Source organism: Ovis canadensis, chromosome 9 (assembly GCF_042477335.2).
Source record: "Ovis canadensis isolate MfBH-ARS-UI-01 breed Bighorn chromosome 9, ARS-UI_OviCan_v2, whole genome shotgun sequence".
NCBI lineage: Eukaryota > Metazoa > Chordata > Mammalia > Artiodactyla > Bovidae > Ovis > Ovis canadensis.
Window position 1 is genome coordinate 39,595,249 of NC_091253.1, and position 27,142 is coordinate 39,622,390.

The following is a 27,142-nucleotide window of genomic DNA, read 5'->3' on the forward strand; positions in this document are numbered from 1 at the left end:
TTATGGCAGAAAGTGAAGAGGAATTAAAAAGCCTCTTGATGAAAGAAGAGAGTGAAAAAGTTGGCTTAAAGCTCAACATTCAGAAAACGAAGATCATGGCATCTGGTCCCATCACTTCATGGTAAATAGATGGGGAAACAGTAGAAACAGTGTCAGACTTTATTTTTCTGGGCTCCAAAATCACTGCAGATGGTGGCTGCAGCCATGAAATTAAAAGATGTTTACTCCTTGGACGGAAAGTTATGACCAACCTAGATAGCATATTCAAAAGCAGAGACATTACTTTGCCGATCTTGTCAAGGCTATGGTTTTTCCAGTAGTCACGTATGGATGTGAGAGTTGGACTGTGAAGAAGGCTGAGTGCCAAAGAATTGATGCTTTTGAACTGTGGTGTTGGAAAAGACTCTTGAGAGTCCCTTGGACTGCAAGGAGATCCAGCCAGTCCATTCTGCAGGAGATCAGCCCTGGGTATTCTTTGGAAGGAATGATGCTAAAGCTGAAACTCCAGTACTTTGGCCACTTCATGTGAAGAGTTGACTCATTGGAAAAGACTTTGGTGCTGGGAGAGATTGGGGACAGGAGGAGAAGGGGACGGCAGAGGATGAGATGGCTGGATGGCATCACTGGCTCGATGGACGTGAATCTGAGTGAACTCCGGGAGTTGGTGAAGGACAGGGAGGCCTGGAGTGCTGCAATTCATGGGGTTGCAAAGAGTCGGACACGACTGAGCGACTGAACTGAACTGATTCTCCCCACTGATACATTATAAAAGTAAACTGTCAATCATACCTTTTTTGCAAGATAAGGTAATATGAACAAATTTGAATGAATAAAAGAAAATGTTTCAAATAAAGGATTTATTTAGTTGCAATATTCATTTTGTAGTATGAATATTAATCCCAGGTTTTAATTCGTGCTTTGTGTATTGAAATGTTTCACTTGTCTTGTTTACTTTCTTATTCTCTAATTATATTCATGAAATTGATCTCTAATTTTGTTTAGCCTATTTTTTAATGTAGTGCTAAAAGAATACTTATTCTTTTGCAGAGGTTGTTTGTTTTATGGTCCACCTGGAACTGGAAAAACTCTGGTTGCTAGAGCACTTGCCAATGAGTGCAGTCAAGGGGATAAAAGAGTAGCATTTTTCATGAGGAAAGGTGCTGATTGTCTGAGTAAGTGGGTAGGAGAATCTGAGAGACAGCTGCGATTGCTATTTGATCAGGTATGATATTAAAATTTGCCTATATAGATCTGTAATCAATGTAGATTAAGTATGTAAGGATTGGATAAAGGTTGCATTTAATCACTTTTCATAGAAATAGACTCAGAATAGTTATGTCAAATATATAATGTTTCTAGATTATTTTCCTTTGTATGTCTTGATTACACCAACTTATGACGAACAATTTTAGAGAGAAAAGAATAATCGGGTCTAAATTCTTTGGAGTCTTAGGTCTTGTATCTAGAGAAAGTGATATTTTCATAAAGAGATAACACTAGTGAGTTTATGTTTCACTATGCAAGCTGAAGATTTGCTCTGCCTGAATGGCTTTCAGGTTCATATCCCAGATGTATTGACAGTTATGAGATAATACATTCTGATCTACTGAGGCATAGTGCTGCAAATGCTTTTATATCTCTTTGTAAAATTCACTGAGGCTTTTTAAATTTTAATTTTACTGAAATTGATTTTAAACTATAGCATCTTGTTAAACGTTTTCTCATCCTGACATGGAGGAAGGCTGTGTCACTGTCTTCTGTTCTTTGTTTTGCTTTGACAGTTGGTCTTCTATAGATGTTTTTTGTGTCCCGATAATTATAGCTATATGAAATCCAAGGGACATAACCAGTGGAGTGTGTATTTTGAATATTTCCAGCTGAATATGCAAATAAACTTAAATCACATGCTGTTAATAATTTAATCTGAATCCTTAAAACAATTCTTGAATTTACAGTTATATTGTTTAAAACTTGTTAAACGCAAGTAGGAATGAATTTAAAGTGGTTTATATTGAGTCTACATATTTGAAGTCTTTCATGATAGCATGCAATCACTGGACTGCTTTCTAGGCCTATCAGATGCGCCCATCAATTATTTTCTTTGATGAAATCGATGGTCTGGCCCCAGTACGATCAAGCCGGCAAGATCAAATTCACAGGTAAAACTTGCTTGATGGTACTTCTGCCTTTCTCCCTATATTCTGAGCTGTATTAATGTTGAAAGAGGGATAGAATATTAAACAGTTAGAAACTTTATAAACCAGTTGTTTGGTAGTAGAAACCAATGTATAGTACAAAAAAGAAAAGTGAACCTTTTCTAAATGGTAGGATGTTCTCAAACAATATTGGTTATAGATTTAACTTGTGATACAGACTTAAATGCACACTGGCCCAGTGAGGTAAATAAAGGCAGATAAAATGAGTGAGGCAGGCCAGTGATAAGAGTGGGTCAAGGAAATGTGTCTGAATGTCCAATCATCAGAGCATAGCCAGTTGCTTTTAGCTCCAGCCTATTATTGAAGTGCAAAAGCTGACTCAGATTTGAAAAATAAGTTTTCTCTTTCTTAAATTTTATGTATGTTAACCATCTTTTAGATGTTGCCAACTAGTTCGGATGCTTTAAAGGCACTACCTGAGCCAAGCAAAATATATCTTGGTGTATGACCACTAGTTTAAGTTTCTAATACTAGCTCAACTTCCTCATTTTCAGAATGAGAAAATTGCATCTCCCCTGTGATAACTGTGTTCCCGAGGGAGCAGTTTTCATTAGTGCCACTGCCTCAACTTGAATCTAAATTACTTTAGTCCTAGTTCATCTTCAGTTCTTCAGACCTTCTTCTTAAATGTAACTACTTAATTAATTTGGGATACCCAAAAGCACATGTTTGCATGCCTTCATAACGCTAGTATTATTTTTACCATAGGTGTTGTAAAAGAGGAACAAGATGTAAAAATGAATGATATGTAGGTTTTGGCTTTTCTAATGCCTAACAACATTTACTGTATTATTATACCCTTCTTCAACTTGATGCTGTAGAATTTTATTTGTTGCTCTGAGTAAATTAAAATGTTTACTCCTGTTTGATAAAAATAGTTGTGTGTGCTCATACCTACCAATAATGATGCACACTTTTTAGATGTGACTCATTTCAGTATCCGGAGAAGGCGATGGCACCCCACTCCAGTACTCTCGCCTGGAAAATCCCATGGATGGAGGAGAGCCTGGTAGGCTGCAGTCCATGGGGTCGCTGAGAGTCAGACACGACTGAGCGACTCCACTTTCACTTTTCACTTTCATGCATTGGAGAAGGAAATGGCAACCCACTCCAGTGTTCTTGCCTAGAGAATCCCAGGACAGGGGAGCCTGATGGGCTGCCATCTCTGGAGTCGCACAGAGTCAGACACGACTGATATGATGCAGCAGCAGCATTTCAGTATCAGCTATACTGTATTCATTGTGTTAATAACACTAGCACCATCACTTTTCAGTCAAGCAGTTGAGTACGGTAGTTTGGAATAATTCTAAAAGGGATTGGAGAAATTTCAGCAACAAATACAGAATAATTTTAGCAAGCACTTGCCGTTTCAAATATGTGTTTTTAAGAGAAATTTTATCGTACAAGTTTTTTGGTTTTTTTCCAAAGACTTAAAAAAAAATTTAGAGAAAAACTTTTTTGCTAAATTAAGCTTTTTTAAAAGTTAGCACATTGACCATGATTAAACTATATTCTGTATCTTATTGTTTCTGATAATATTGTAAGATAATATAAATAAGTAATTATGTGAATACATTAGAAAATAAGATTTTTAGCCCAAGAGAAAGGGAATGCAAATATAAAATAAATTAAAACCCTTGCATCTTTATTTGAATTGGAATATCAATATGAACTCATGATGAAATTTATTTTTAAAGAAAAAATAATTCCTGTCTCTGGGCACTAAAAAGACCTAGAAGCAATCACAGTCCAGTATATTATGTTTTACTTTGGCATCCTTTGATAATGTGTACACAATTAAGTTTTTGAAGCTTTTTTTTTTTTAAGTTTCTGTTTATCTGCCTAATACTTGTATTTTTTTTTATTGTATCCTTGTTTGAGAACTCCAGAGCTCTCTATGAAATTGTGCTTTATGAAATGGCTTCCAGGAGCCATTTGTAGCATTCTAGGAAGTGTGTTTTCCATTGAGTTTAAATGTCTGTGTGCCATGTAGTATGTTATTTTACAGATTTTCTCTTTTAAAAGTCTATTGAAAATAGTGGGATGTGCAGAGAAAATTTATTGTATTAAATGTATTTAATACATTTAATACATTTAATGTATTAAATCTTCACAAAGAAATGATCTATTTGGCTTCTATATAGTTAATCTTTTCTCTCTTATTTTTAAATTTAGTTCAATTGTTTCCACCTTGCTAGCTCTTATGGATGGATTGGACAGCAGAGGAGAAATTGTGGTCATTGGTGCTACCAACAGACTGGATTCTATTGATCCTGCTTTACGAAGGCCTGGTCGTTTTGACAGAGAATTCCTATTTAGCCTACCTGATAAAGATGTAAGAATTTAACATCACTGAAATTTTGACAAAATTGATTGTGCTTATCTTGAACAAGTCTTAGTATAGTGCAGATTTGAAGACTGAGTTTTGTATGTTCTGAAACAAAGTTGTATGATTAACATTCAAATAGGTATGTATGTATTTTTAGAGAGGGATTATTTAAAGAAAAGAACTCAGATAACTTTTTATCTTATTTATTTATTTATTTATTATTTTGGGGAATGCATACCTTGTGGCATCTTAGTTCTCCAACCAGGATTTTAACCCAGGCTCATGACAGTGAACGTGCTGAGTAACAAACAGGGGACGGGGGAATCCCTAGACGTGCACCTCCGCACCCTCCCCGACACCCCAAGCACAGCCTTTGCTTGTTAAACATATAACTTTATTTTGATTCAGAATACATGGCCTCACAGTCAGTCCTTAGCCAGTTCATTTGACTTGCCTTTTTCATGGATACAACCATGTAATTCTACCCAGTTACTTTAAAGCTGCTGAATATTTTGAGAACCAAGTATGAAAATATGGGTAGAGCTGTCAGTACTTGACAGTTTTTAATATGTACCAGAATAAACAATAATCCAGTAGTTAGTTAATTTTTCTCATTCACATTTGTGATGACTAGAACTTGAGCACTAAAAATGCAATCTTATTTAATATAAATTTCTTAAGCTGATACAAATATATCATTTTTTCCATTTTTACTGTTTCATATTTCTGTTTATATTAGGTATTGACAGCTTTACATTTTTAGATAACCCAATTATCTTAAATTAAAGTTACCCTAATCTGAATAGCACTGTATTATTATAGAAAAATTAAATTGTTTTTGTTTGTAGGCTCGAAAAGAAATTCTAAAAATTCACACAAGGGATTGGAATCCTAAACCACTGGACATGTTTCTGGAAGAACTAGCAGAAAACTGTGTTGGTAAACATTGCTTTAAGTATTAAAAGAAATATTACATGCATTTCAGAGATGGAACAAGTTGTAGTTTTGCCAAGGTTAAAGAAACCTTGTTTCTTGTTTAAAGAAATACAAAGTTAGATTTGTTTTTTATTTATAATTTGTGGCATGTTTTCTTATAAAGTCCTAGATACCATATAGAGGTACTTAACATCTTGACTGTCAAAGAATTTGAGAATGAAGTTAGGTCTTTTGTTGTTTACATTTTTCTAATTATCCTGTTAAGTATTCTACATAAACTATTTCAGGTAACTCTTAGATCAATCCTGTGAAGTAGGTAGCTTTATTCCTATTTTACAGATAAAGAAATGGCTGAGAAAGCGTAAATGAGTCTCTATAAAGATCACACATCTAGTAAATGACAAACTGGAATTTGATCCTGATTTCTGATTTCAAAACTCATGCTCTTGACCCCTGCACTCTGCTTTTGGTGCTTGCGTATTTCACTCTCAAAAGTTGATTGATTTGTTAGGGGTTATTATCAACCGTGTGAGTTCACTGAGGGGATGAAAGACATTTTAGCCTTATTACTCCTAAATATTTTGCTACTATATTGCTAGGCTGATCTTTAACTTTCTTTTAACCATCGTCTTGCTTAATACAGTGGTGATTTACTTTAATTTTTTTTTCTTTTTTGGTTGCCTTGGATAGGATACTGTGGTGCAGATATCAAGTCAGTATGCTCTGAAGCTGCTTTATGTGCTCTGCGTCGACGCTACCCACAGATCTATACCACTAGTGAGAAACTGCAATTGGATCTCTCTTCAATTAATATCTCAGCTAAGGACTTTGAGGTAGCTATGCAAAAGATGATACCAGCCTCCCAGAGAGCTGTGACGTCACCTGGCCAGGCACTGTCCACCATTGTGAAACCACTACTGCAGAGCACTGTTCGCAAGATCCTAGAAGCCCTGCAGAGAGTATTTCCACATGCGGAAACCGGAACAAACAAAGCATTAGACTCTGGTATGAAACTTGATTGACTGTTAAGTATTCATAGTTAGTAAAACTAAATATTTTGTACATCTCAGTAATGTTTCTTTATGAAAGAGCCTCTTGAAAGGAATTTGGTCATGCTTTTCCTAGATATATGAAGGAAGTTTACTTCACAGATTGCCCTAGACTTCCTTTATTTTAGGTTTGAAGTGCGTTTTAAAATTTTACTTGTTATTTATATGTCCACAAACTTTTTTGAAAAAAATCTCAATGGAGTTGCTAACTGAAGCATTATGTGAAGATGCACTTTGTAATTGAGAAAAGCTACTAATGTACACTTTTTTTGCTTGCTTGACAGATATTTCTTGTCCTCTCTTAGAAAGTGACTTGGCATACAGTGATGATGATGCTCCATCAGTATATGAAAATGGACTTTCTCAAAAATCCTTTAATAAGGCAAAAGAAAATTTTAATTTTCTTCATTTGAATAGGTACATTTCCCTTGAAAATTTATATTTATATATATATATATATATATTCATTCTTGTGTGAATTCCCTAAAACTAAATGAAATTATGCTTGAGAAGATAAAGGATGCCAGCTAATTTACTTTTTTTTTTAATTAAAATATTAGAAAATATTTTGTTACAGTTGTCATGATCTTAGAAACTATAAAGTATTCCTAAAAATCTGTACAGTTCGATTATTTCCAAAAGCCACATGAATCATGCTGCTATGATTGACTGGCCATATTGTCAAAACTTTTGGCTTAAAGAAGTTCATAATTGATAATTGGGAGAGAAATTTAAGCTTTTTTTCCTAAAACATAGGTTATTACTCATTTCTTTCAGAAATGCCTGTTATCAACCTATGTCTTTTCGACCAAGAATGCTGATAGTGGGCGAACCAGGATTTGGGCAAGGTTCTCATTTAGCACCAGCTGTCATCCATGCTTTGGAAAAATTTGCAGTGTACACTTTAGACATTCCTGTTCTTTTTGGAGTCAGTGCTACATCTCCTGAAGAAACATGTGCCCAGGTAATTCATTGTTGCCCAGACAAATAAGCTGTAAGGTGAAGTAGTCTTCCAGAGACAAAGTCTAGAATTGCTTCATTCTTTTTTGTACTGTGTTTTTTGGTCTTTTTGATTTCTGACTTCAGGTTTTCAAAATAGAACCATGCCTAACTGCTTAGTTATTAAAAAGAATGACTTTAAATCCTTTTCTACCTCTTAATTGCTATGTGACTTAGGAAAGTTTATTAAATCTCTCTGCCCCATTTTCCCCTTTGGCAAAATAGAAAAATCAATACTTTACTTACATGACTGTTGTGAGAATTAAATGAGTGAAGTACTTAAAACAGTGATGGCTGTGCAAATTTTCTGCTGCTTCTTTTTTGCTATAGTTACAAGTTTATAAATGTGTTTTATGTAACTTTATATTTAACCTTGGTTGCCATAACAGAAAAGTCTTCTAGATTAATTGAGCTGTTTTCTAATTGCTTGAAGCAATTATGTTTTTCTGAAAATGAAACTTTTATAAAACATTTAAAAACAAGATGGTGGGATTGGGGGAAGCATTTTTTAAACTTAAGGGTTTTATATGACAGTTCTGGGAAGTTAAATTGTTCTAGATTTAAAAAGCACACTGCTAATGTGCTGATTATAAGTGTATGTAATTGTTTTCTCTCTCTACTAGGTGATACGTGAAGCTAAGAGAACAGCACCAAGTATAGTGTTTGTTCCTCACATTCACTTGTGGTGGGAAATAGTTGGACCAACACTCAAAGCCACGTTTACCACATTATTACAGAATATTCCTTCTTTTGCCCCAGTTTTACTACTTGCCACTTCTGACAAACCCCATTCCACTCTACCAGAAGAGGTAATTTATGGGAGAAATCATTATGCTTTAGAATGGGATATTCATAATCAATATAATGTAAAAAGAGATATTCAGAAAATATTAGGAATTTATGGGGAAAAAATTCAAGTGCTAAAGAGGTGAATAAAATTATAAGGAAAAGTTCTCCTAATTAAAGATACCATTGCTAGCTCTTTGATACATACGTTTGTTGGGCAGCACATGTGTCAGCATTTGTTGTGTGTATGCACATATGTATAGTGAGACCAGAGCTTTCCAGGTGGCGCTAGTGGTAAAGAACCTTCCTGCCAGTGCAGGAGACAGAGAGACGTAGGTTCGATTCCTGGGCCAGGAAGATCCCCTGGAGGAGAGCATGGCAACCCACTCCACTGTTTTTGCCTGGAGAATCCCATGGACACAGGAGCCTGGCGGGCTATAGTCTATAGGGTTGCACAGAGTAGGACATGACTGAAGTGACTTAGCACACATAGTGAAACCACTTTATAAATTTTTTTCTCTAAATGGAATATGATACATTACTATTCCATAACTACTTTATGTGTTTTTTAATATGTAAGTCTTATTTATTTTAAGAGCACCATAGCCTTTGCTGTTGTATTGGTATACCATAATTTTATTTATCCAAATCCTTATTGATAGGATTTCAGCTATTTTCTAATTTTTTTCTGTTGAACTGCTACAGTGAGCATTTGGGGGTTTTAAATCATAGAAACATTACCATGTGGATTTTTTTAACATGCATTCCTAAAAGTGGAATAACTAGCTTAGTTGAAGGGTATGCACACTTGACATTTTTAACAGTACCAAATTACTGTTAATTTGTGCCAATTTCGACGACTACCATTGACCAGCTTTGTTGTGTTTCTGCTTATAATACTGTTCTCTTATTGCAGGAACACCTCTGCCTATCACTGTCTTTTCCCTTACTCTGCCTTTTTTTTCAATTAGTTTATTTATTTTTCAATTGGAGTATAATTGCTTTTCAGTGTTGTGTTAGTTTCTGCTGTATAAAAACATGAATCAGCTATATGTATATGTATATTCTTTCCCTTTTAAGCCTCCCTCCCACCCTCATCCCACCCCTCTGGTTTGTTTTTGTCGCTACTACTTGACGTATTAATTTGTTTGACTCTGTCTCTCCTAGCAGAATGTTAAATATGTGAAGTCAGGGACTTTTTTTCCACTTCTCTACCCCCAGAGTACATAATAACCATATTGTAGGCTTCTGTGTGTGAGAGTGTGTATATGGTTTTTCCATACCTTTAACAGAATTGATGTACAGTTTATAAAACACTAGTAGAAAGATAAATTCAAATATTTAACTTAAAAATACTTTTGAGCACTTATTCTATAACAGACATGGTTATAGACATTGGAAATACAGCGCTGAACAATTTAGACAAAAATCTATATCCTCCTAGGGCTTACATTTTAGCCGGGGGAAAGACAAACAAAAATAAAACACAATACTAACCTATGACTATGGAGAAAAATGAAGCTAGCAGTGTCAAAGGAGTGTGGCACAGTCACAGTGTTAAACCTGCTGGGCTGGCCTCCTGAGAAGGTGGCGTTTGAGCAAATACCTGGGAAAGGTGAAGTAGTGGCCCATTTGGATATCTGAGGGACAAAGGTTCCTGGCAGAGGAACAAAGGTTTCTTGCCTTTGCAGGTATAAAAGTGTGTCTGATCTGTTAGAAAAATCGCGGAAAGTCTAGAGTGACTAGGGCAGAGGGAGTGAAAGGCCGGGAAGGGATTGATGCCAGGGAGCTATCAAAGGGCCAGGTTACGTTCCCGGTGGGAGCTTTAGTAGCTGTGAGTTATTCAACTAAGAACTGAATAAACTGGGAAATGAATATTAAGTGTATGTTAAGTCTAGATTCTTAAGATGGTAAGAGTCCTTAAAAGTTTCTAATTTAATCACCTAGTTCTGGACTCTAAATTCTTTCTTTTGTGTAATAACGCTTTCACAATTCATTTGGTTAGTTCTGACTCCTAAAAAAATCGGCTTATTTTGAGAGGCTTCCATTCTTAATCCCCATTTGTTTCCCAGGTACAATAGAGAACTTGTCTAATCTGCCTTCATCATGGCAAGCGCTTTGTATGTTTGAACATGCTTTAGCATTCATTTCTATTTCCTCACTCTAACCCAGGCTTCTTCACACTAAACAGTTCTTCTATGATAAGATATACTTCTTAGGATTCTTAAATACAATGGAAGTTTATTTCTTGCTCACTTACAATATCAGGTAAGTTATTGGAGTGACGGGTGTACCCTCCCCCATGTAATCGTTCCAGACACTCAGACTGGGAGAGCATGCTCATTTTCATCATGTGGCTCTCCAGATTGTTTTCATTCCACCCAGCTGAAAGGACTGGCCCTTTCTTGTGCCTGGTCTGAAAGTGATACTCATCATTTCCTTTCACGTTCCGTTGGCTGAACCTCACATAGCCATACCTAACTGCAAGGGAGACTAGGAAGTATGATATAGCACTGGGCCCAAAAGAAAGAGAACATGAACTGTGACAATAGCAAGCCCTGCTGCACATCACACATATTTTTAGTTTCTTCAAAATTCTAGTCACTCACCTGAATGTCTTTCTCTTTATATTCCTTTTGAAAGGCTGTACCCAGAATGAATTAAGTACTCTAGCGGTGTTCTGATTAACAGAGTAAAGGAGAATTGCTATTTAGTGACCACGTTAACCATTTATGTATTGTACTCACTGTCAATTAAAACAACATTATTACAAAGTTTAAAACAAAAATAAGTTTATACTCTTGGTAATAAGTAAGGGAGACTAGCTGAACTTTATATGGATGGAGGGAGGTTGAAGGGAGAAGGCAATGGCACCCCACTCCAGTACTCTCGCCTGGAGAATGCCATGGACAGAGGAGCCTGGTGGGCCGCAGTCCCTGGGGTCGCTAAGAGTCGGACATGACTAAGCGACTTCCCTTTCACTTTTTTCTTTCATGCATTGGAGAAGGAAATAGCAACCCACTCCAGTGTTCTTGCCTGGAGAATCCTGGGGACAGAGGAGCTTGGTGGGTTTCCGTCTATGGGGTCACACAAAGTTGGACATGACTGAAGTGACTTAGCAACAGCAGCAGGGAAGTTGAAAAGCCATAATCAGTTTATTCTGGCATAACTTTATCAAGAATGTGGAAATTCTGTACTTAAAATGTTTTGGCCTTTTTTTTTTTTTTTTTTGCTATAGCTACTTCTGTTTTATGATATTATTTCCTAAGTATGTCATTGTAAACTGGGTCGAGTAGCCCAGCATCACCCTGTCTGGGAGGGTGGAATGGGCACTGGACCAGGAATTGCTGGTTTTATAAAATGAACTGTCTATATGGATACAAATAAGCAAGACTCCTTTGAGCCTTATGTAGTCTCTGTTGTCCTTGGTGAGCTAGTGATACTGTGTATGTAACATTGGACTGTGATATATATGAGAAGTACTATGTATTACATTACAATTTGTCCGTCTCAAAACTGCAGTCAGAGTACCTGTATGCATGAGCACTAGTAGACCCTAACAACTCATGAAAAAATGAGAAAGAATGTCAATAATAGATTAGAAACTTGGGTGAATCGTAAAACACAAGCAGTTAGGATTAGATGGATGTGGGTAACCACATTTCAGAGTATGTGCATCAAAGGGCTGCTTTGAAAAATGGGAGTGATTTCTAGCTCTAGATCAGTGCTAGGAGGAAATTAAGAGTCCTTGAACAACTTTGTGTTTTTTGGCTTTCTTCACTTCTGGCCATGCCAGACAGTAGTTGGCAGAGTTTGTCATTAGCTAGATCAGTGAAGGTGGACCAAGGACTAGTGTGGCAGGGCAGTAACAACCTTTAGGTACTGAATGGGAGGAGTAGGAAGACCCTGTGCCCAGGAAACAAATTACAGGCACATTCTGTTTCTAATATAGTCTACCTTCTTTCATAATCACTGAAAAAGAAACTATAATAAACAGAAAAAGCATCTATGAACCGTCATATTTGAAAGGCAAAGATAAGTTTATAAATAAGCATTTAAGGAAGGACAGTGCCATAGAAAATTATATCCAAGCATCAGCAACAGATTGTTATGGAAAAGAACCATTTGAAGACATTACAAATGAAGTAGCTCCTCCCAAATATAAAACCCTCCAGGGCTAAAAAGACACAGATGAAGAGTGAATTAGCAAGATGAGGGATCAGTGAGAGCAGGAATTCTTATATAATACAATAGGACAGAGATTTGAAAAGTGAGGGAAAAATTAAAGGAAATAGAGGAGATAGATTCAAGTCTAACATCTATTTAATGGGATTTATGGGCAGAGAAAAGCAATGTAGAAGAAAAAAACAGTCAAATAATACAACATTTCATAGAATTAGAGAATACCATAATCTTCAGATTTAAAAGGTCCCCTGTTCTAACTGATGTATATAGAAAGACCATGTCTAGATAAAATTTTAGAACATCAAAAATACAGAGAAAAATCTAAAAATCTTCTCAGAGAATAAAACATTACTAGAAAGGACTGAAAATCAACTTGCTTCTACATTTTCATTGGTAACACCAGCTACTAGGGAGGCAACTGAGCAATATTTTCAAAGTTAGAAGGAAAATAATTTTGAATCTGTAATTTCCTTCCCAACAAATTAGCATTTGAGTGAAAGAGCAAAATATATTTTTGACCATACAGTGCCTAAGAAACTATTACCCACAAACCTCTGACTGAAAGAATTATTAAAAGACAATTTCTCCTCTTGGATTTCTTTTTTTTTTTTTTTTCAGAAGTGGCATATAAGAAGTAGTGCATGAAGAAAACAGTAAAACTTGTCAAAAAATTGTGTTTGTTAACTTTTTTTTTTTTCCTTTGAGGAAGAGGGAAAATATTGCCTCAGGTTCTTTGAACAGAATACTTTTTAAGCCTGATGCAATCAATATGATAGACACTGAAAGTGAAAGTAAAGTCGCTCAGTCGTGTCTGACTCTTTGCGACCCCATGGACTGTAGTCCACCAGGCTCCTCCATCCATGGGATTCTCCAGGCAAGAATACTGGATGCCAAAATGGTTGCCATTTCCTTCTCCAGGGGATCTTCCCGACCCAGGGATTGAACCCAGGTCTCTTGCATTGCAGGCAGACGCTTTAACCTCTGAGCCACCAGGGAAACCTGATAGACACTAAATACACAAAAACACATCTAAGTTACCTTTAAGATCTTAGGTCACTCAGATATCCAAGGAAGGAAGTTGCCAACAAGTAACAGTTTTTTAAAGTTACGTGAAACTACATTGACCTTGGTTCTGAACTCAGAATGGCAGGCAGGAAGGACATCGTGAAGGAGAAACAGGAAGTAAAAGCACCTTCAGATTTGTATCTGATATGTAGATGTTGATTAACTTTATAGTTTGATAGAAAAAGAAGCTTAAGGATATGTCTGTTAAAACTGTAACAGTGAAAGAATAGAAATACAGCATAGAAATAATACATAAAATATCTGTCCTTTTGTGACTGGCTTATTTCCCCTAGCATAGTGTTTGCAGTGTTCATCTGTGTTGTAGCCTGTGTTCAAATTTCATTCCTTTTTAGGCTGAATAATATTCTGTTGTATGTCTGTATCACGTTTTGCTTATCTGCTCATCTGATGATGAGCGTTTGAGTTGTCTTTACCTCATGTCTAACTCCTGAATAATCCTGCTATGCTTATTGCTATGCAAGTTTATTTTTTTTCTTCCAGTTTTTTTGGATATGTATACTGGGTTATATGGTAATTCTGTGTTTAACTTTTTTGAGGAACCAGCATACTGTTTTCCACAGTGGCTGCACCCTTCTAATTCCTACTGGCTCAGGAGATCTAATTTCTCCCTATTTTTACCAGTACTTACTATTTTCCAGCCTTTATTCTTACTGAACAACCACTTATTCTCATATCTCACTTTGGGTTGTGAAAGTTAATTAATTGATCTCAGTTCAGTCACTCAGTTGCGTCCAACTCTTTGCGACCCCATGGACTGCAGCACTCCAGGCCTCCTTGTCCATCACCAACTCCCAGAGTTCACTCAAACTCATGTCCATTGAGTCGGTGATGCCATCCAGCCATCTCATCCTCTGTCGTCCCCTTCTCCTTCCACCTTCAACCTTTCCCAGCTTCAGGGTCTTTTCTGAGTCAGTTCTTTGCACCAGGTGGCCAAAGTATTGAAGTTTCAGCTTCAGCATCAGTCCTTCCAATGAATACTCAGGACTGATTTCCTTTAGGATGGACTGGTTTGATCTCCTTGCTGTCCAAGAGACTCTCAAATGTCTTCTCCAACACCACAGTTCAAAAGCATTAATTCTTCAGTACTCAGCTTTCTTTATAGTCCAACTGTCCCATCCATACATGACTATAAAACCCTTTAAGTAAAATATCACCGTATCAGTTATTGTATGAATTATAGTTTGGAGTCTTGAGTTCTAAAGAAGACTCCATGGTTTTAGTTCCTTATCCACTGCATATGTGATGTATACATAAGTTAAGTATAAGTAAAAGATTTAAGAAATTACTCATTACACAGCTTAGATTGTCATTACAGTAATATACTGTTGCATTGAATGATTGATACATAGTATGTATGTGTATACAAACATATATATATATACACATTTACATATAATGCCTCTGTTTTCTTTTTTAAGGTACAGGAATTATTTATCCGTGACTATGGAGAAATTTTTAATGTCCAGTTACCTAGTAAAGAAGAGCGGACACAGTTTTTTGAAGATTTAATTCTGAAGCAAGCTGCTAAGCCTCCTATATCCAAAAAGAAAGCAGGTTAGTTTCTATATCAAAGTTAATATATAATAATTTTGAGAAAGTAGAAATGAAATATCAGTTAATGGCATTGCCATCTTCTAATAGTCTCTCAGTTGTGTCTGACTCTGCGACCCCGTGAACTGTAGCCTGCTAGGCTCATTTGTCCATGGAATTCTTTAGACATGGAATTCTGGAGTGGGTAGACATTCTCTTCTGCAGGGGATCTTTCTGACCCAGGAATCAAACCCAGGTCTTCTGCTTTGCAGGAAGATTTTTTACCACCTGAGCCACCAGGGAAGCTTTTAAGGTTGATACCTCTTACCTGTATTTCTTTGTATTTCCCATTAAAATATACTAAAGTTCTTAAGGCATACAAGGCCTTTCATAGTATAGCCCTAATCATTGTGGAATTTGGCCTGGAATTCAGAGTATAGCCCCAGTCTGTCTTTCCAAGCCCATCTTTGATACTTTACTCTCTTCCTTCCTTTTCCTTACAAAGCACTCTATCTTTAAACCATACACAGCATATTTGTGTCTTTTCACAATTTCATTCATGCTTGTTCTCTATCAGTAATGCATCTGTCCTCAACCTTGTCTCTGTCTATGGAATTGTTTTTCCTTCTAGTATAATTCATGTTTTCCTTCTTAACATCTAGATAGAATTAATTGACTACCTTTATGATGTGCTGTACTTTTTTCATACTACTAATATGACATTGTGGTGATGTCATAATTATCTCTTACTACCTTAATAAATTGCCTTCTTACGGGGGCAGCACTCTCATAATTCCCTTTTTTATCCTGAGTAATTATTAGTCCATTCTGTTTAAACAAACTCAAACTATTGTCATATTTGAAACATACCACAGTTTTTCATTAGCTGAAAAATTAACTAGGTGAGATGACTTCCTCCCATGCACACATGGAAATTCAAATTTTTTTTTTTTTTAAGTTTTGGAAGTATAACACATTTACAGGAAACTTGGAAAATATAGAACAAGGTTATGTATAGTTACATAGAGTTCCACTATATATACAATTATTTTTTTGAGTAGGTAAATTAAGATTTTTAATTGGAATTTCAGTATCAACTCTCAAAAGCCAATAGAATGAATATACAGAGAAGTAGAAGGATATAGTAGACCTGAAAAGCACTGTCAGCATAATGAAGACTTACACAGTTTTCACACAATGATAAGATACAAATTCTGTTCAGGTTCCCACAGACTGTAAACTGTGAGACACTGGAACATATGCAGGTACATAAAGTGCAAAAATTTCATGGTCTGAAGGTATTGAAATCATACAGAGTCTGTTTTTTTTATCGCTGTGGAATTATGTTAGAGATCAGTTTCAAAAGATATTTGAAAATACTTTTAAGTGTGATGTGACATGTACCAAGAGAGATCTTCAGCTTAGCCATTAAAAGCCTCAATAAAGTTAGGCTGAAAAAAACACAGAGGATGATTGCAGAGAAGAAAGCATTTAAATGAGAAATTAGTATTAAAGATACTTTAAACAAAATCACATGTATTTGGAAATTAAATGTCTACTTTTAAATGATGGGTGTACTAAGAAGGAAAATTACAAAATATTTGTAATAGAATAAAGACAAAAAGAGAATTTAGCAGAATTTGCTGCATGCAGCTGAAGCTGCTCAACGCAGTTAAATACAATGTGGAGTCTTAAGATATGAAAACAAATAATGAACACTAGCATGAAATTTTGTGAAATTTGAACAAAATCTGTACTTTTGTTAGTAATACTGTATCATGTGTTGATTTCCTGTTTTTTGTTTTTTTTACAACATAGCATTTCTTTATATTCTCAGAATTGGATTAGAAGTTTCAAGCCTCATTCAATTTTTTTTTTTTTAATCACTAAGATAATGAATTTTCTTTAGCAGTAATAGTACATACTAAACTGCATGGAACTGTATCAAAGTTTTGAGTGAATATAAATTAGAAATCTGGCATTCTGTTCATACTAAGTCAAACAAGTGGAATCAAAATGTCATAAACTTTTATCTAGGCAAAAATTCATAAATTCTCTAAACTATATAATATATATATATGTACACAAAAGCTTTTCTACTACACTTGATGAAGGCTTGAGAAAGAATAACAACAACAGAGAAATGGAGAAATTGGAGAACATAACTAAATGAAATGGAACACTGAATATGAGATAGAAGAAGTGAAACTAGGTAAAAATAAAACATCATCATATAGTCCAGTTGTTTTTAAACGCGGCTGCTCATTAGAAACACATCTAGAGCTTCAGAGAAGAATAGCAATAACTGGGCATTTGTATTTTTAAAAAATTCTAAGATAATTCTGTTATGCATCTGGATTTTAAAAAATAGTTACAAGGTTTTCTATTAAAGTAGTCATTTTAGTGATACAGAGTTCTATTATTTTCTGTTGACCAATCATGATACAATAGTGTTAAGGGAATAATAGTACGTAACGATAACAGTAAAAGATGTTTATCAGTTTTCACAGTCAGGAGCCAGACAAAAAATAAAAGACAGTTACAGTTGCAAGCCATAAAGGAAACATGATTAACCTAACACTTTAAAATAGTTGCCTACAAAAAAAATAAAAATAAAAAAAATAAAATAAAATAGTTGCCTACAATTTAGGGATTAAGTAGAGTGATGTGGTAAGTGGAAGTGCATATATGCACATGTTCTGATCTGCCCAGCCAGTCTGTGTCTTTTGGTTGGTGCATTTAATCCATTTACAGTTAAGGTAATTATCAACATGTGATCGTATTACCATTTTCTTAATTGTTTGGGGTTTATTTTGTGTAGGTCTTTTCCTTCTCTTGTGTTTCCTGCCTAGAAAAGTTCCTTTAGTATTTGTTGTAAAGCTGGTTTAGTGGTGCTGAGTTCTCTTAACTTTTGCATGTCTGGAAAGCATTTGATTTCTCCATCAAATCTGAAATGAGAGTTGCTGTGTAGAGTATCCTTGGTTGTAGGTTCTTCCCTTTCATCAGTTTAAATATATCGTGCCATTCCCTTCTGGGTCGTAGAATTTCTGTTGAGAAATCAGCTGATAGCCTATAGGAGTTCCCTTATATGTTATTTGTCATTTTTCTTTTGTTGCTTTTAATATTTTATCTTTATCTTTAATTTTCATCATTTTGATTACTATGTGTCTTGGTGTGTTCCTCCTTGGGTTTATCCTGCCTGGGACTCTCTGTGCTTCCTGGACTTAGTTGACTATTTCCTTTCCCATGTTAGAGAATTTTTCAGCTGTTATTTTTTCAGATATTTTCTTGGGTCCTTTCTCTCTCTCTTCCTAGGACCTGTATAATGTGAATGTTGGTGTGTTTAATGCTGTCCCAGAGGTCTCTAAGGCTGCCTTCATTTCTTTTCATTCTTTTTTCTATTCTGTTCTGTGACAGTGATTTCCATCATCTGTCCTCCAGGTCTTAACCATTCTTTTGCCTCAGTTATCCTGCTGTTGATTCCTTCTGTAGCAGCAGGAATTGTTCTTCTGTTTGTTCTTTAGTTCTTCTAGGTCTTTGTTGCATCTTCTCAATCTTTGCCTCCATTCTTTTTCCAAGATCTTGGATCATCATCACTGTATTTATTCTGAATTCTTTTTCTGGAAGGTTGCCAATCTCCTCTTTATTTGGGTGTTTTTCTGAGGTCTTATCTTATCCCTTCATCTGGGACAAAACTCTCTGCTTTTTCATCCTGGTATACTTTCTGTAGTGTGGTTTTGGTTCCAGCCGCTGTGGGATTGTGGTTCTTCTTGCTTCTTCTGTCTTCTGTCTGCCGTCTGGCGGAGGAGGCTGAGTCTTGTATAAGATTCCTGATGGGAGGGAGTGGTGGTGGGGAAAACTGAGTCTTGCTCTAGTGGGCAGAGCCGGGCTCAGTAAAACTAATCCAATTATTCACTGATGAGTGCTCCCTCCTTGTTAGTTGTTTGACCTGAGGTGACCTAGCGCTGGGGTCTATGGGCTCTCTGTTAGGGTTAATGGTGACCTCCAGTAGGACTTAGGCCAAGGGGCCCCTTCCGGGACTGCCATTGCCAGGGACCCCAAGCCATGGCCCACCCATACCACCACAGGAGACACTCTGAACACTAGCAAGTAGGTCTGGTTCAATCTCCTGTGAAGTTACTGCTCCTTTCTCCTGGATCGTGGCGTGCACAAGATTTTGTTCATGCCCTCCAAGAGTGGAGTCTGTTTTCCCCAGTCCTGTGGAAGTCCTGTAATCAAATCCCACTGGCCTTCAAAGTCAGATTCCCTTGGGATCCCCCATTCTTTTGCTGGATCCTCAGGTTGGGAGGCCTGCCGTGAGGCTTAGAACCTTCACAACAGTAGGAGAACTTCTTTGGTATTATTGTTCTCCAGATTGTGGGGTGCCCACCTGGAAGGTACGGGATTTGAATTTACCGTGTTTGTGCCCCTTCCTGCCGTCTTGTTTCAACTTCTTTGTGTTTGGACGTGTGGTATGTTTTTCTGGTGGTTCCAGCATTCTCCTGTCAGTGGTTGTTCAACAGCTAGTTGTGATCTTGGTGCTCTTGCAGGAGGAGATGAGTGTACATCCTTCGGCTCCGCCTTCTTGAGGATGACATTTTTCGTAGTTAGGATATTCTTGTCCTGAAAATAAGCATTTTCAAGATTTTAATAGCCTCCTAAATGATTTTTAAATGATAATGACTCAGCAATTCACATTCCCAGTTACAAACTGCCAATTACTGCTGGAAGAGATGGAGAGGGTGAAGATTACGGTAGCACTTTAGTATTCTAAATCCCCTGGCTCCTGACAGATAGAAGGAGGATAATTCCTGAAAGCTTGTCTGCTTGGTTTGCTGAATTGTGTCACCCTTGATCTGGTGGGAGAGCAGTAACTAACTTCCATTCACGTAAAGTTTTGCAGGCCCTGGAGGTACTCCCTGTGGCACCACCACCTGAGCCAAGACCACTGACAGCAGAAGAACTGAAGCGACTAGAAGAACAAGAGGAAGATACATTTAGAGAACTGAGGATTTTTTTAAGAAATGTCACACATAGGCTTGCTATTGACAAGCGATTCAGAATATTTACTAAACCTGTTGACCCTGATGAGGTATTAACTTAGTCTTTGGATCAGAGTGTTTCAGACTTAGAGAATATTTGAATAGCTTTATGTGTGTCCCTCTGTACTCTCTGAACTTGCTTTCTTATTTAGAAGCGTCAAGTAGTATTCTCAGCACATAGAGGCTTCAAGAGTTATGTAAGGTGTTTTCCTTTCCTGCAGAGCATAGACAATTAACTTTGCCCAACTCAAATGTTCTAGAAGTAACTTGAGAATGTCTTAATGCTACATGACATTCCTATGACGTTCACAGTAAAGAATGCGGTCCTAAGTTGGCATTGAAAGGTGGGTGGCTTTTGGATGAACAAAGAGGCTTAAGGTGTTACTGGAGAGATATAGGTGCCCAAGAATGAGAGTGAACACAAAAGCCACCTTAAATACAGAGTTTCACATTAATATATTTTCATTATCTCTTACGTATATATTCTCTCCTGTTTTGCCTGGCAGAAAAACTTGACTCAAATTTTTCAGTGTTCAGAGTTAGTTTGTGATTTGGTCATTTGTTTGAATTTTAGGTTCCTGATTATGTCACTGTAATAAAGCAACCAATGGACCTTTCATCTGTAATCAGTAAAATTGATCTCCACAAGTATCTAACTGTGAAAGACTATTTGAGTGATATTGATCTGATCTGTAGTAATGCTTTAGAATACAATCCAGATAGAGATCCTGGAGGTGAGCATTTAGTGGGTTTTTTCTTATTTTGTTTTGTTCTTTTTAACCTCAAGGAGTGGAATGAGGGCTGCTAACACTTAGTGAAGGGTGATTTTATACTTGGTGCTGTATTAGAAGCGTTTTACAGTCACAGTGCCATTCAGTCCTAATGAAACACAAAATTGCATAACAGTTTAGCTTGTTTTTGTTTGTCAATGTTCTTTCTCAAAGTAGGAAAATAAAAACTCTAATAAATTTGAAAGGATTTTTTTAGTTAAGACCATTACAATTTTTATTACAACAAAGTAATATAATACTCGCTAACAGACTTAAGTCCCCCATTTCCTTTCTCCAAAGGTAAGTGTAAGTAAGTGTTTGTTAGTTGCTCAGTCATGCCCAACTCTTTGCGACCCCATGGACTGCAGCCCACTAGGCTCCTGTGTCCATGAGATGTTCCAGGCAATGATACTGGAGTGGGTTGCCAGAGATCGAACCTGGGTCTCCTACACTGTAGGCAGATTCTTTACTGACTGAGCTACAAGGAAAGCCCCATCTCCAAAGGTGGATGCTGTTAAATTTAGGGCTATCTTTCCAGACCTTTTCTATGCATAGAATGTATCCACAGTCTACCTCACCTACACAGGCTATTAAATAAAATGTATAAAGTAAGAGATTTTTAGGTGATAGATTTGTTTATATGTCTAATGATATATTCAGGTATCTATATATTTGTTATAAACTTACTGATTTCCAAAAAAATACTCTTTTAGGTTCTTTTTCTTAGCTTCTTGCTGTATGAGTGCCCTATCCTTAACTGTGTTGCTGGATAATTTTTTTTAATAGTTCTATTTCCTGTGTTGACTCTCTTTAGCATTGGCATTCTGTTTTTAAATTTGTCGTGCTTAAAAATTAGATTGATTTCCACCACTGAGACTTTACCCAACGATTTAAAAGCCCACTAGTCTTCCCTCACCAGTCTTCTATCCCACCTTCCCTAGGCTCTGTCCCACAGTTCAGAGTTCTGGAGGTAGCGGTGGGCAACAGGCTGCCAAGTTGGGAGAACCCCTTACTTGTGGAAAGAAGGAAGCTTCTCCTGGAGGAAGTAGGCTGCTTCTGTCTCCTTGCAGTCATACCGCTGCTGCTCCCCGTTCTGACCATTCTGACAAATGTAAAATTGCTTCAGGGCAGTGGTGTTCACACTTGAGATAGCACCAGCACCTCCTTCAGGACATGCTAAGGTGCAGCTGGCCGGGCCCCACCTCCACAGGTTTTGATTCTTTAGATTCAGGACTGGAGAGTGTGCATCCTGACAAATTCCCCCATGGTGCCAAGGCTACTGTACTGAATGAAGTTGGCCCGGGCTTTCTTCAGGTCATGTTAGAAGCCCCCAGCAGCATCCCTTCTGCTGTCACAGCCCTTCCTGTCTACTGTAAACTGAATGTTGTGTGACTGCTGCAGCACCCTCCTGCCCTGCGAGGGGGACTGACCCAGCTGTTCAAGCAAATTCACACTCACTCACGATCTGCCTTTGTTTACCTTGAGACATATTCCAGTTCATGGCACTTAGACTCAGTTTAGGATTTTTTCCCAGCACTTCCTGTGTAGTGTTGCTGTTTCATTGTCTTTGTTTAGTTTCTCAGTCAGTGTCGTAACATCCTCTATATCTCTTCCAAAATTGTTTTACATCCCCTGTTCACTCATGACCCTGATAGCCTTCCTTGCTGTTTTTGTGTCATTGTATTGTTGTTTAGTTTTGCTGTTGGCTGATTCTTACATTTTCCTTGGTGTTTCAAAGGGATTTAGCTAGGATAGGATAGTGAAATTGGGTTTAGTCTGCTGTGTGGAATCAAATGTCCAGAACATTAGATGAGCATCAAAACCAGAAATAACACAGTTCCAGTAACTTTTACTATTCACGGTGGAAGTAAAAAACAAATTGTAATGGCTATAATCTTAGCCCAACATGTAAAATTAACTTTTGTTGAATTATTAAAAGGAAACCGTTTTAAAATTCTTTCTTTATTCCATAGATCGTCTTATTAGGCATAGAGCCTGTGCTTTAAGAGATACTGCCTATGCAATAATTAAAGAAGAACTTGATGAAGACTTTGAGCAGCTTTGTGAAGAAATTCAGGAATCTAGAAAGAAGAGAGGTAGGAAAATGATTTGACATCAGAAAGAGATGCTTTAAATGTATTGAGTACTCATAATTCTCCATGTAATTTTTATATCTGAAAATTTTATTTGATATTCCGCATGTCTGTTTATAAGGTTGTAGCTCTTCCAAATATGCCCCATCTTACTACCATGTAATGCCAAAGCAAAATTCCACTCCTGCTGGTGATAAAAAATCAGATCCAGAGCAAAGCGAAAAGCCAAACAGGCCCAGTACTCCTATGGCTTGCAGCACTCCTGGTAAGTGCACCTGGATGATTTTTACTTAGGAGACAGCTAGCCTTTATTTCTCTTCTGATGCTATGTACTTTTCTCCCTCAGTTTCCTTTGTCTATATTGATGCCACTCGTTACATTGATTTCATTTCTGTTAAGGCAACTTTGCATTCTTTAAATAAACCCATGCTTGCAGTGAGGTACCATTTGCAATCCCAATTCACCTTTCAGTTTACAATCTAATTGTGGGTTGACTTGATTTGAAACTGATTTTTGCTTCCTATAATCCTAATCTATTTCCTGTTCCCTCTTTATTCTTAGGGTATAACTCCACAGAGTACCCACCCAAATTCTGTGGATTTTCCAAAGCCTCTTCCTTGGCAGGCTCCTAATTCCAGTTTTTGCTTTTAAAGCTCTATGAATATCAGACTGTCCTCAGCTTCTTAGCCTCTCAGCTATTCATCTATTTTCCAAGATTTGGGTGCCATAATTCCTCAGTGCTTCTAAACGGAATGTTCATAGAAACTATTCATACTAGCCCAACTAATGCCGATCAACAGTAGAATGGAAAAATATGGATTATTATACAGAAGTGAGAATTATTAAACTTCACGTAAATACAACACTATGGATGACTTTCCCAAATATGAGATTGCACGGTCGTTATACTGTGTCTAGGCAGAAGTTTTAATCTCTGTATACCATAGTTTCTTCATCTGTAAAATGATGTTGAGGAATGGTAGCACACCTGATCGGGTTAAAGTGGAATTTCAATGAGTCAGCACATACGAAGGCCTTAGAAGAGTTCCTACTTCATGGTAAGCACTCGATAAGTGTAGGCTGTTTTTAGTCTTGCCCTTTCTTCAGTTCATTCCTCATACTACTGCCAAAATTACCTTTGCAATATGTGCATTAAAAAATTCATACCATTGTTGGAGTTTCCTGAGATGGAAGGGAGGTTCAAGAGGGTGGGGATATATGTATACCTATAGCTGATTTCATGTTTGACAGAAAACAACAAAATTCTGTAAAGCAATTATCCTTCAATTAAAAAATTAAAGAAAAAAATTTATGTCTTTGCCCTCCTTAAAATTATTGAACTTTTAAAAAAATTATTCAGGATGAAATCCAGATTCCTTGGAATAACAGGTCATTGCCCACTTTCTGCCTTCTCACAGTACTACTTTGGTTCATCTATTCCAGCCATACCATACATACTGTGGTGATATCTCAGATTTTCCTCTTAATATCTCAGGAGGTATTTTTCCTCCACTTAACTTAAACTTTAAAAAGTTGTTGAATGTTCTCTTACTCTTTTTCTTAAATTCTTTGAAGCTCAGCTGAAGAGAAAAATCCGCAAAAAATCAAAGTGGTACTTGGGCACCATAACAAAACGAAGGAAGATCTCACAGGCAAAAGATGACAGCCAAAATGTCACAGGTGACAAAATTGAGAGTGATACAGAGGAAAATCAGGACACAAGTGTAGACCACAACGAGACCGGAAACACAGGGGAGTCTTCCGTGGAAGAGAACGAGAAGCAGCAAAATGCCTCTGAAAGCAAAAGAGAATTAGAAAATAGCAGTTCCAGTACTTGTGTTGAGAATGAACCTGAAGAATCTGGAAAGACTACAGCATGTACAGAATTGAGGAAAGATAAGATTGCTTATAATGGAGATGCTTGTAGCTCTCGAATAATAGACATTTTTGATGAAAATGAAGCAAAAGGTAAGTCTCAGTGAAGCAACTTACTGATTTTAAAGACGTTTCATTCAAGGTTCTTTAACAGTTAATTGCATCTCAGTTAACTCTTTTTCCTTGTTTTTCAGAGTACAAGAGTTAATTAGGGAAGATGGCATTATTTTATTTAACAAGATTAAACTATTAGTATTAAATAGTAATAAGATATCATTATTTTATTAAATAACAGTAAATGACTGTGGTTAAAAGCAAACTGTAGTGGGACTTCTGGTGTCCGGTGGCTAAAACTGTGTTCCCAATGCAGGCAACCTCGGTTTGATCTTAGGACAGGAAATTGATCCCACATGCCACAACTGAGACCTGGTGCAGCCAAATAAATAAACACTTTTTTAAAAGCACAGTGTAGCATCAGGCAGACCTGGTTTTGAGCCGCTAGTCCACTGCTCAGTAGCTTGTGACCTTGGTTAAGATTCTTGCCCCATCAGCCTCAGTTTTCTCATTTGCAAGATTGGGGGTAGATAGTGCTGGGAAGTAAGATATTCTGAGGGTTGTATAAAGTACTCCATCTAAAGCATGTAGCAAAGTGCTTGGCTATACAATTTTTAAAACCTGGCAGGATACCCTCTCATTTTTAAGCAGGATAAGCAGTTTCCTGTGATTTCTTGCTGAGTGATATGAAACAACTGTTACTCACCCGCATCATTCCTCTATCCCTATTGTAGGTGAAATCCCAGATCATTTATTCTGTATTTATTCTAATGGTCCTGCTCCCAAAGATTTTCATTTAGAATTGTCTTCTGTCTGTATCTTCTTGAACCTTTGGCATTAGATTTGTTTGGTTTTTGGAAAAGCCAAACATTTAGTCTTACAAAGCAGAAAGAAGGGTAACGAGGTCAAAAATTTGTTTTGGTCAAAAACAAGTATTGGCTAAGTTAATGAGACTGGTTTCCTTCAGTGGCTTGTAGGGGTAATATTTTTTGAGGACTTCCTTGAATTCTAGTGTGTTTGAGTAATCTTAGAATGGTTTAGGATATATCCTTTTGAATGTGGATACTTAAAATGTTAATCCTCTGACTGTAAAATTTTGTATGTTCTATTTAAGTTCAGCATTTATTTTTGTTTTATCATTATCTTTTCTAAAAGAACACTATTTAGTGAGACCAGGCACCTATTTACACTTGTCAGGAGATTTGGGTTCTTGTCCTGGCCCTTAGAATGGTTAGGTATATTGACCTTAGAAAAACCTCTTCACTTTTCTTTGGCCTTGTTCTTTCGCCTCTTAGTTAAGCAGATTGTTATAAATCAGAGATAGGCAAACTTTATCTAAAGGGCCAGATAGTCACAACTACTCAATCCTGCTGGAAAAGCCATATTGACACACTTAATGTAAAGTGGGTGTGGTTGTGTGCTAATAAAACTTGAATTATGGTAGTAGACCAGATTTAGCTTATGTGTAGTAGTCTGTACTGAAGCCCCTTCCAGCTCTTAAGTATCATTAATTTTTTTTTTTTTTTTTACGTGCTGCACAGCATGGGGGAATCTTAGTTCAATCCCAGTGACCAGGGACGGAGAAGGCAATGGCACCCCACTCCAGTACTCTTGCCTGGAAAATCCCATGGACGGAGGAGCCTGGTGGGCTGCAGTCCATGGGGTCGCAAAGAGTTGAACACGACTGAGCGACGTCACTTTCACTTTTCACTTTCATGCATTGGAGAAGGAAATGGCAACCCACTCCAGTGTTCTTGCAACCCACTCCAGTGTTCTTGCCTGGAGAATCCCAGGGACGGGGGAGCCTGGTGGGCTGCTGTCTATGGGGTCGCACAGAGTTGGACACAACTGAAGCGACTTAGCAGCAGCAGCAGCAGTGACCAGGGATTGAACCTGTGTCCCCTGCAAGGGAAGCTCAGAGTCCTAAGCATTGGCTTGCATATATGCATACTCAGTCTTTGTGACCCTATGGACTGTAGCCTGCCAGGCTCCTCTGTCCATGGGATTCTCCAAGCAAGAATACTGGAGTAAGTTGAATTTCCTTCTCCACCTAACCACTGGACTGCCAGGCAATTCCCTGTCCTTAATTTTTGAGTGTGTAAATGGTAGCATCTTAATCTTAGAGTCAATAAATGAGAACAGAGATTTGTGTTTAAGTAAATATGTCCTGCTGCTTAATCAGCCTAATGTTT

At 37.1% G+C, this 27,142-nt stretch overlaps 1 protein-coding gene across 2 annotated transcripts in view; it reads left to right on the forward strand.

Annotated features, from left to right (window-relative positions):
• ATAD2 (ATPase family AAA domain containing 2) overlaps window positions 1–27,142 on the forward strand; it is a 67,232-nt gene that overhangs the window by 36,650 nt on the left and 3,440 nt on the right. The window contains exons 12-25 of one of the 2 annotated variants that reach the window (XM_069599939.1): window positions 1,048–1,222; window positions 2,071–2,159; window positions 4,392–4,551; window positions 5,394–5,484; window positions 6,172–6,486; window positions 6,815–6,947; window positions 7,308–7,494; window positions 8,153–8,338; window positions 15,005–15,140; window positions 20,012–20,208; window positions 20,733–20,892; window positions 22,902–23,024; window positions 23,143–23,286; window positions 24,597–24,989. In XM_069599939.1, the coding sequence (XP_069456040.1) occupies window positions 1,048–1,222; window positions 2,071–2,159; window positions 4,392–4,551; window positions 5,394–5,484; window positions 6,172–6,486; window positions 6,815–6,947; window positions 7,308–7,494; window positions 8,153–8,338; window positions 15,005–15,140; window positions 20,012–20,208; window positions 20,733–20,892; window positions 22,902–23,024; window positions 23,143–23,286; window positions 24,597–24,989 (2,489 nt within the window). The remainder of the gene's footprint in view (window positions 1–1,047; window positions 1,223–2,070; window positions 2,160–4,391; window positions 4,552–5,393; window positions 5,485–6,171; window positions 6,487–6,814; window positions 6,948–7,307; window positions 7,495–8,152; window positions 8,339–15,004; window positions 15,141–20,011; window positions 20,209–20,732; window positions 20,893–22,901; window positions 23,025–23,142; window positions 23,287–24,596; window positions 24,990–27,142) is intronic. The other variant, XM_069599940.1, reaches the window with a different exon arrangement.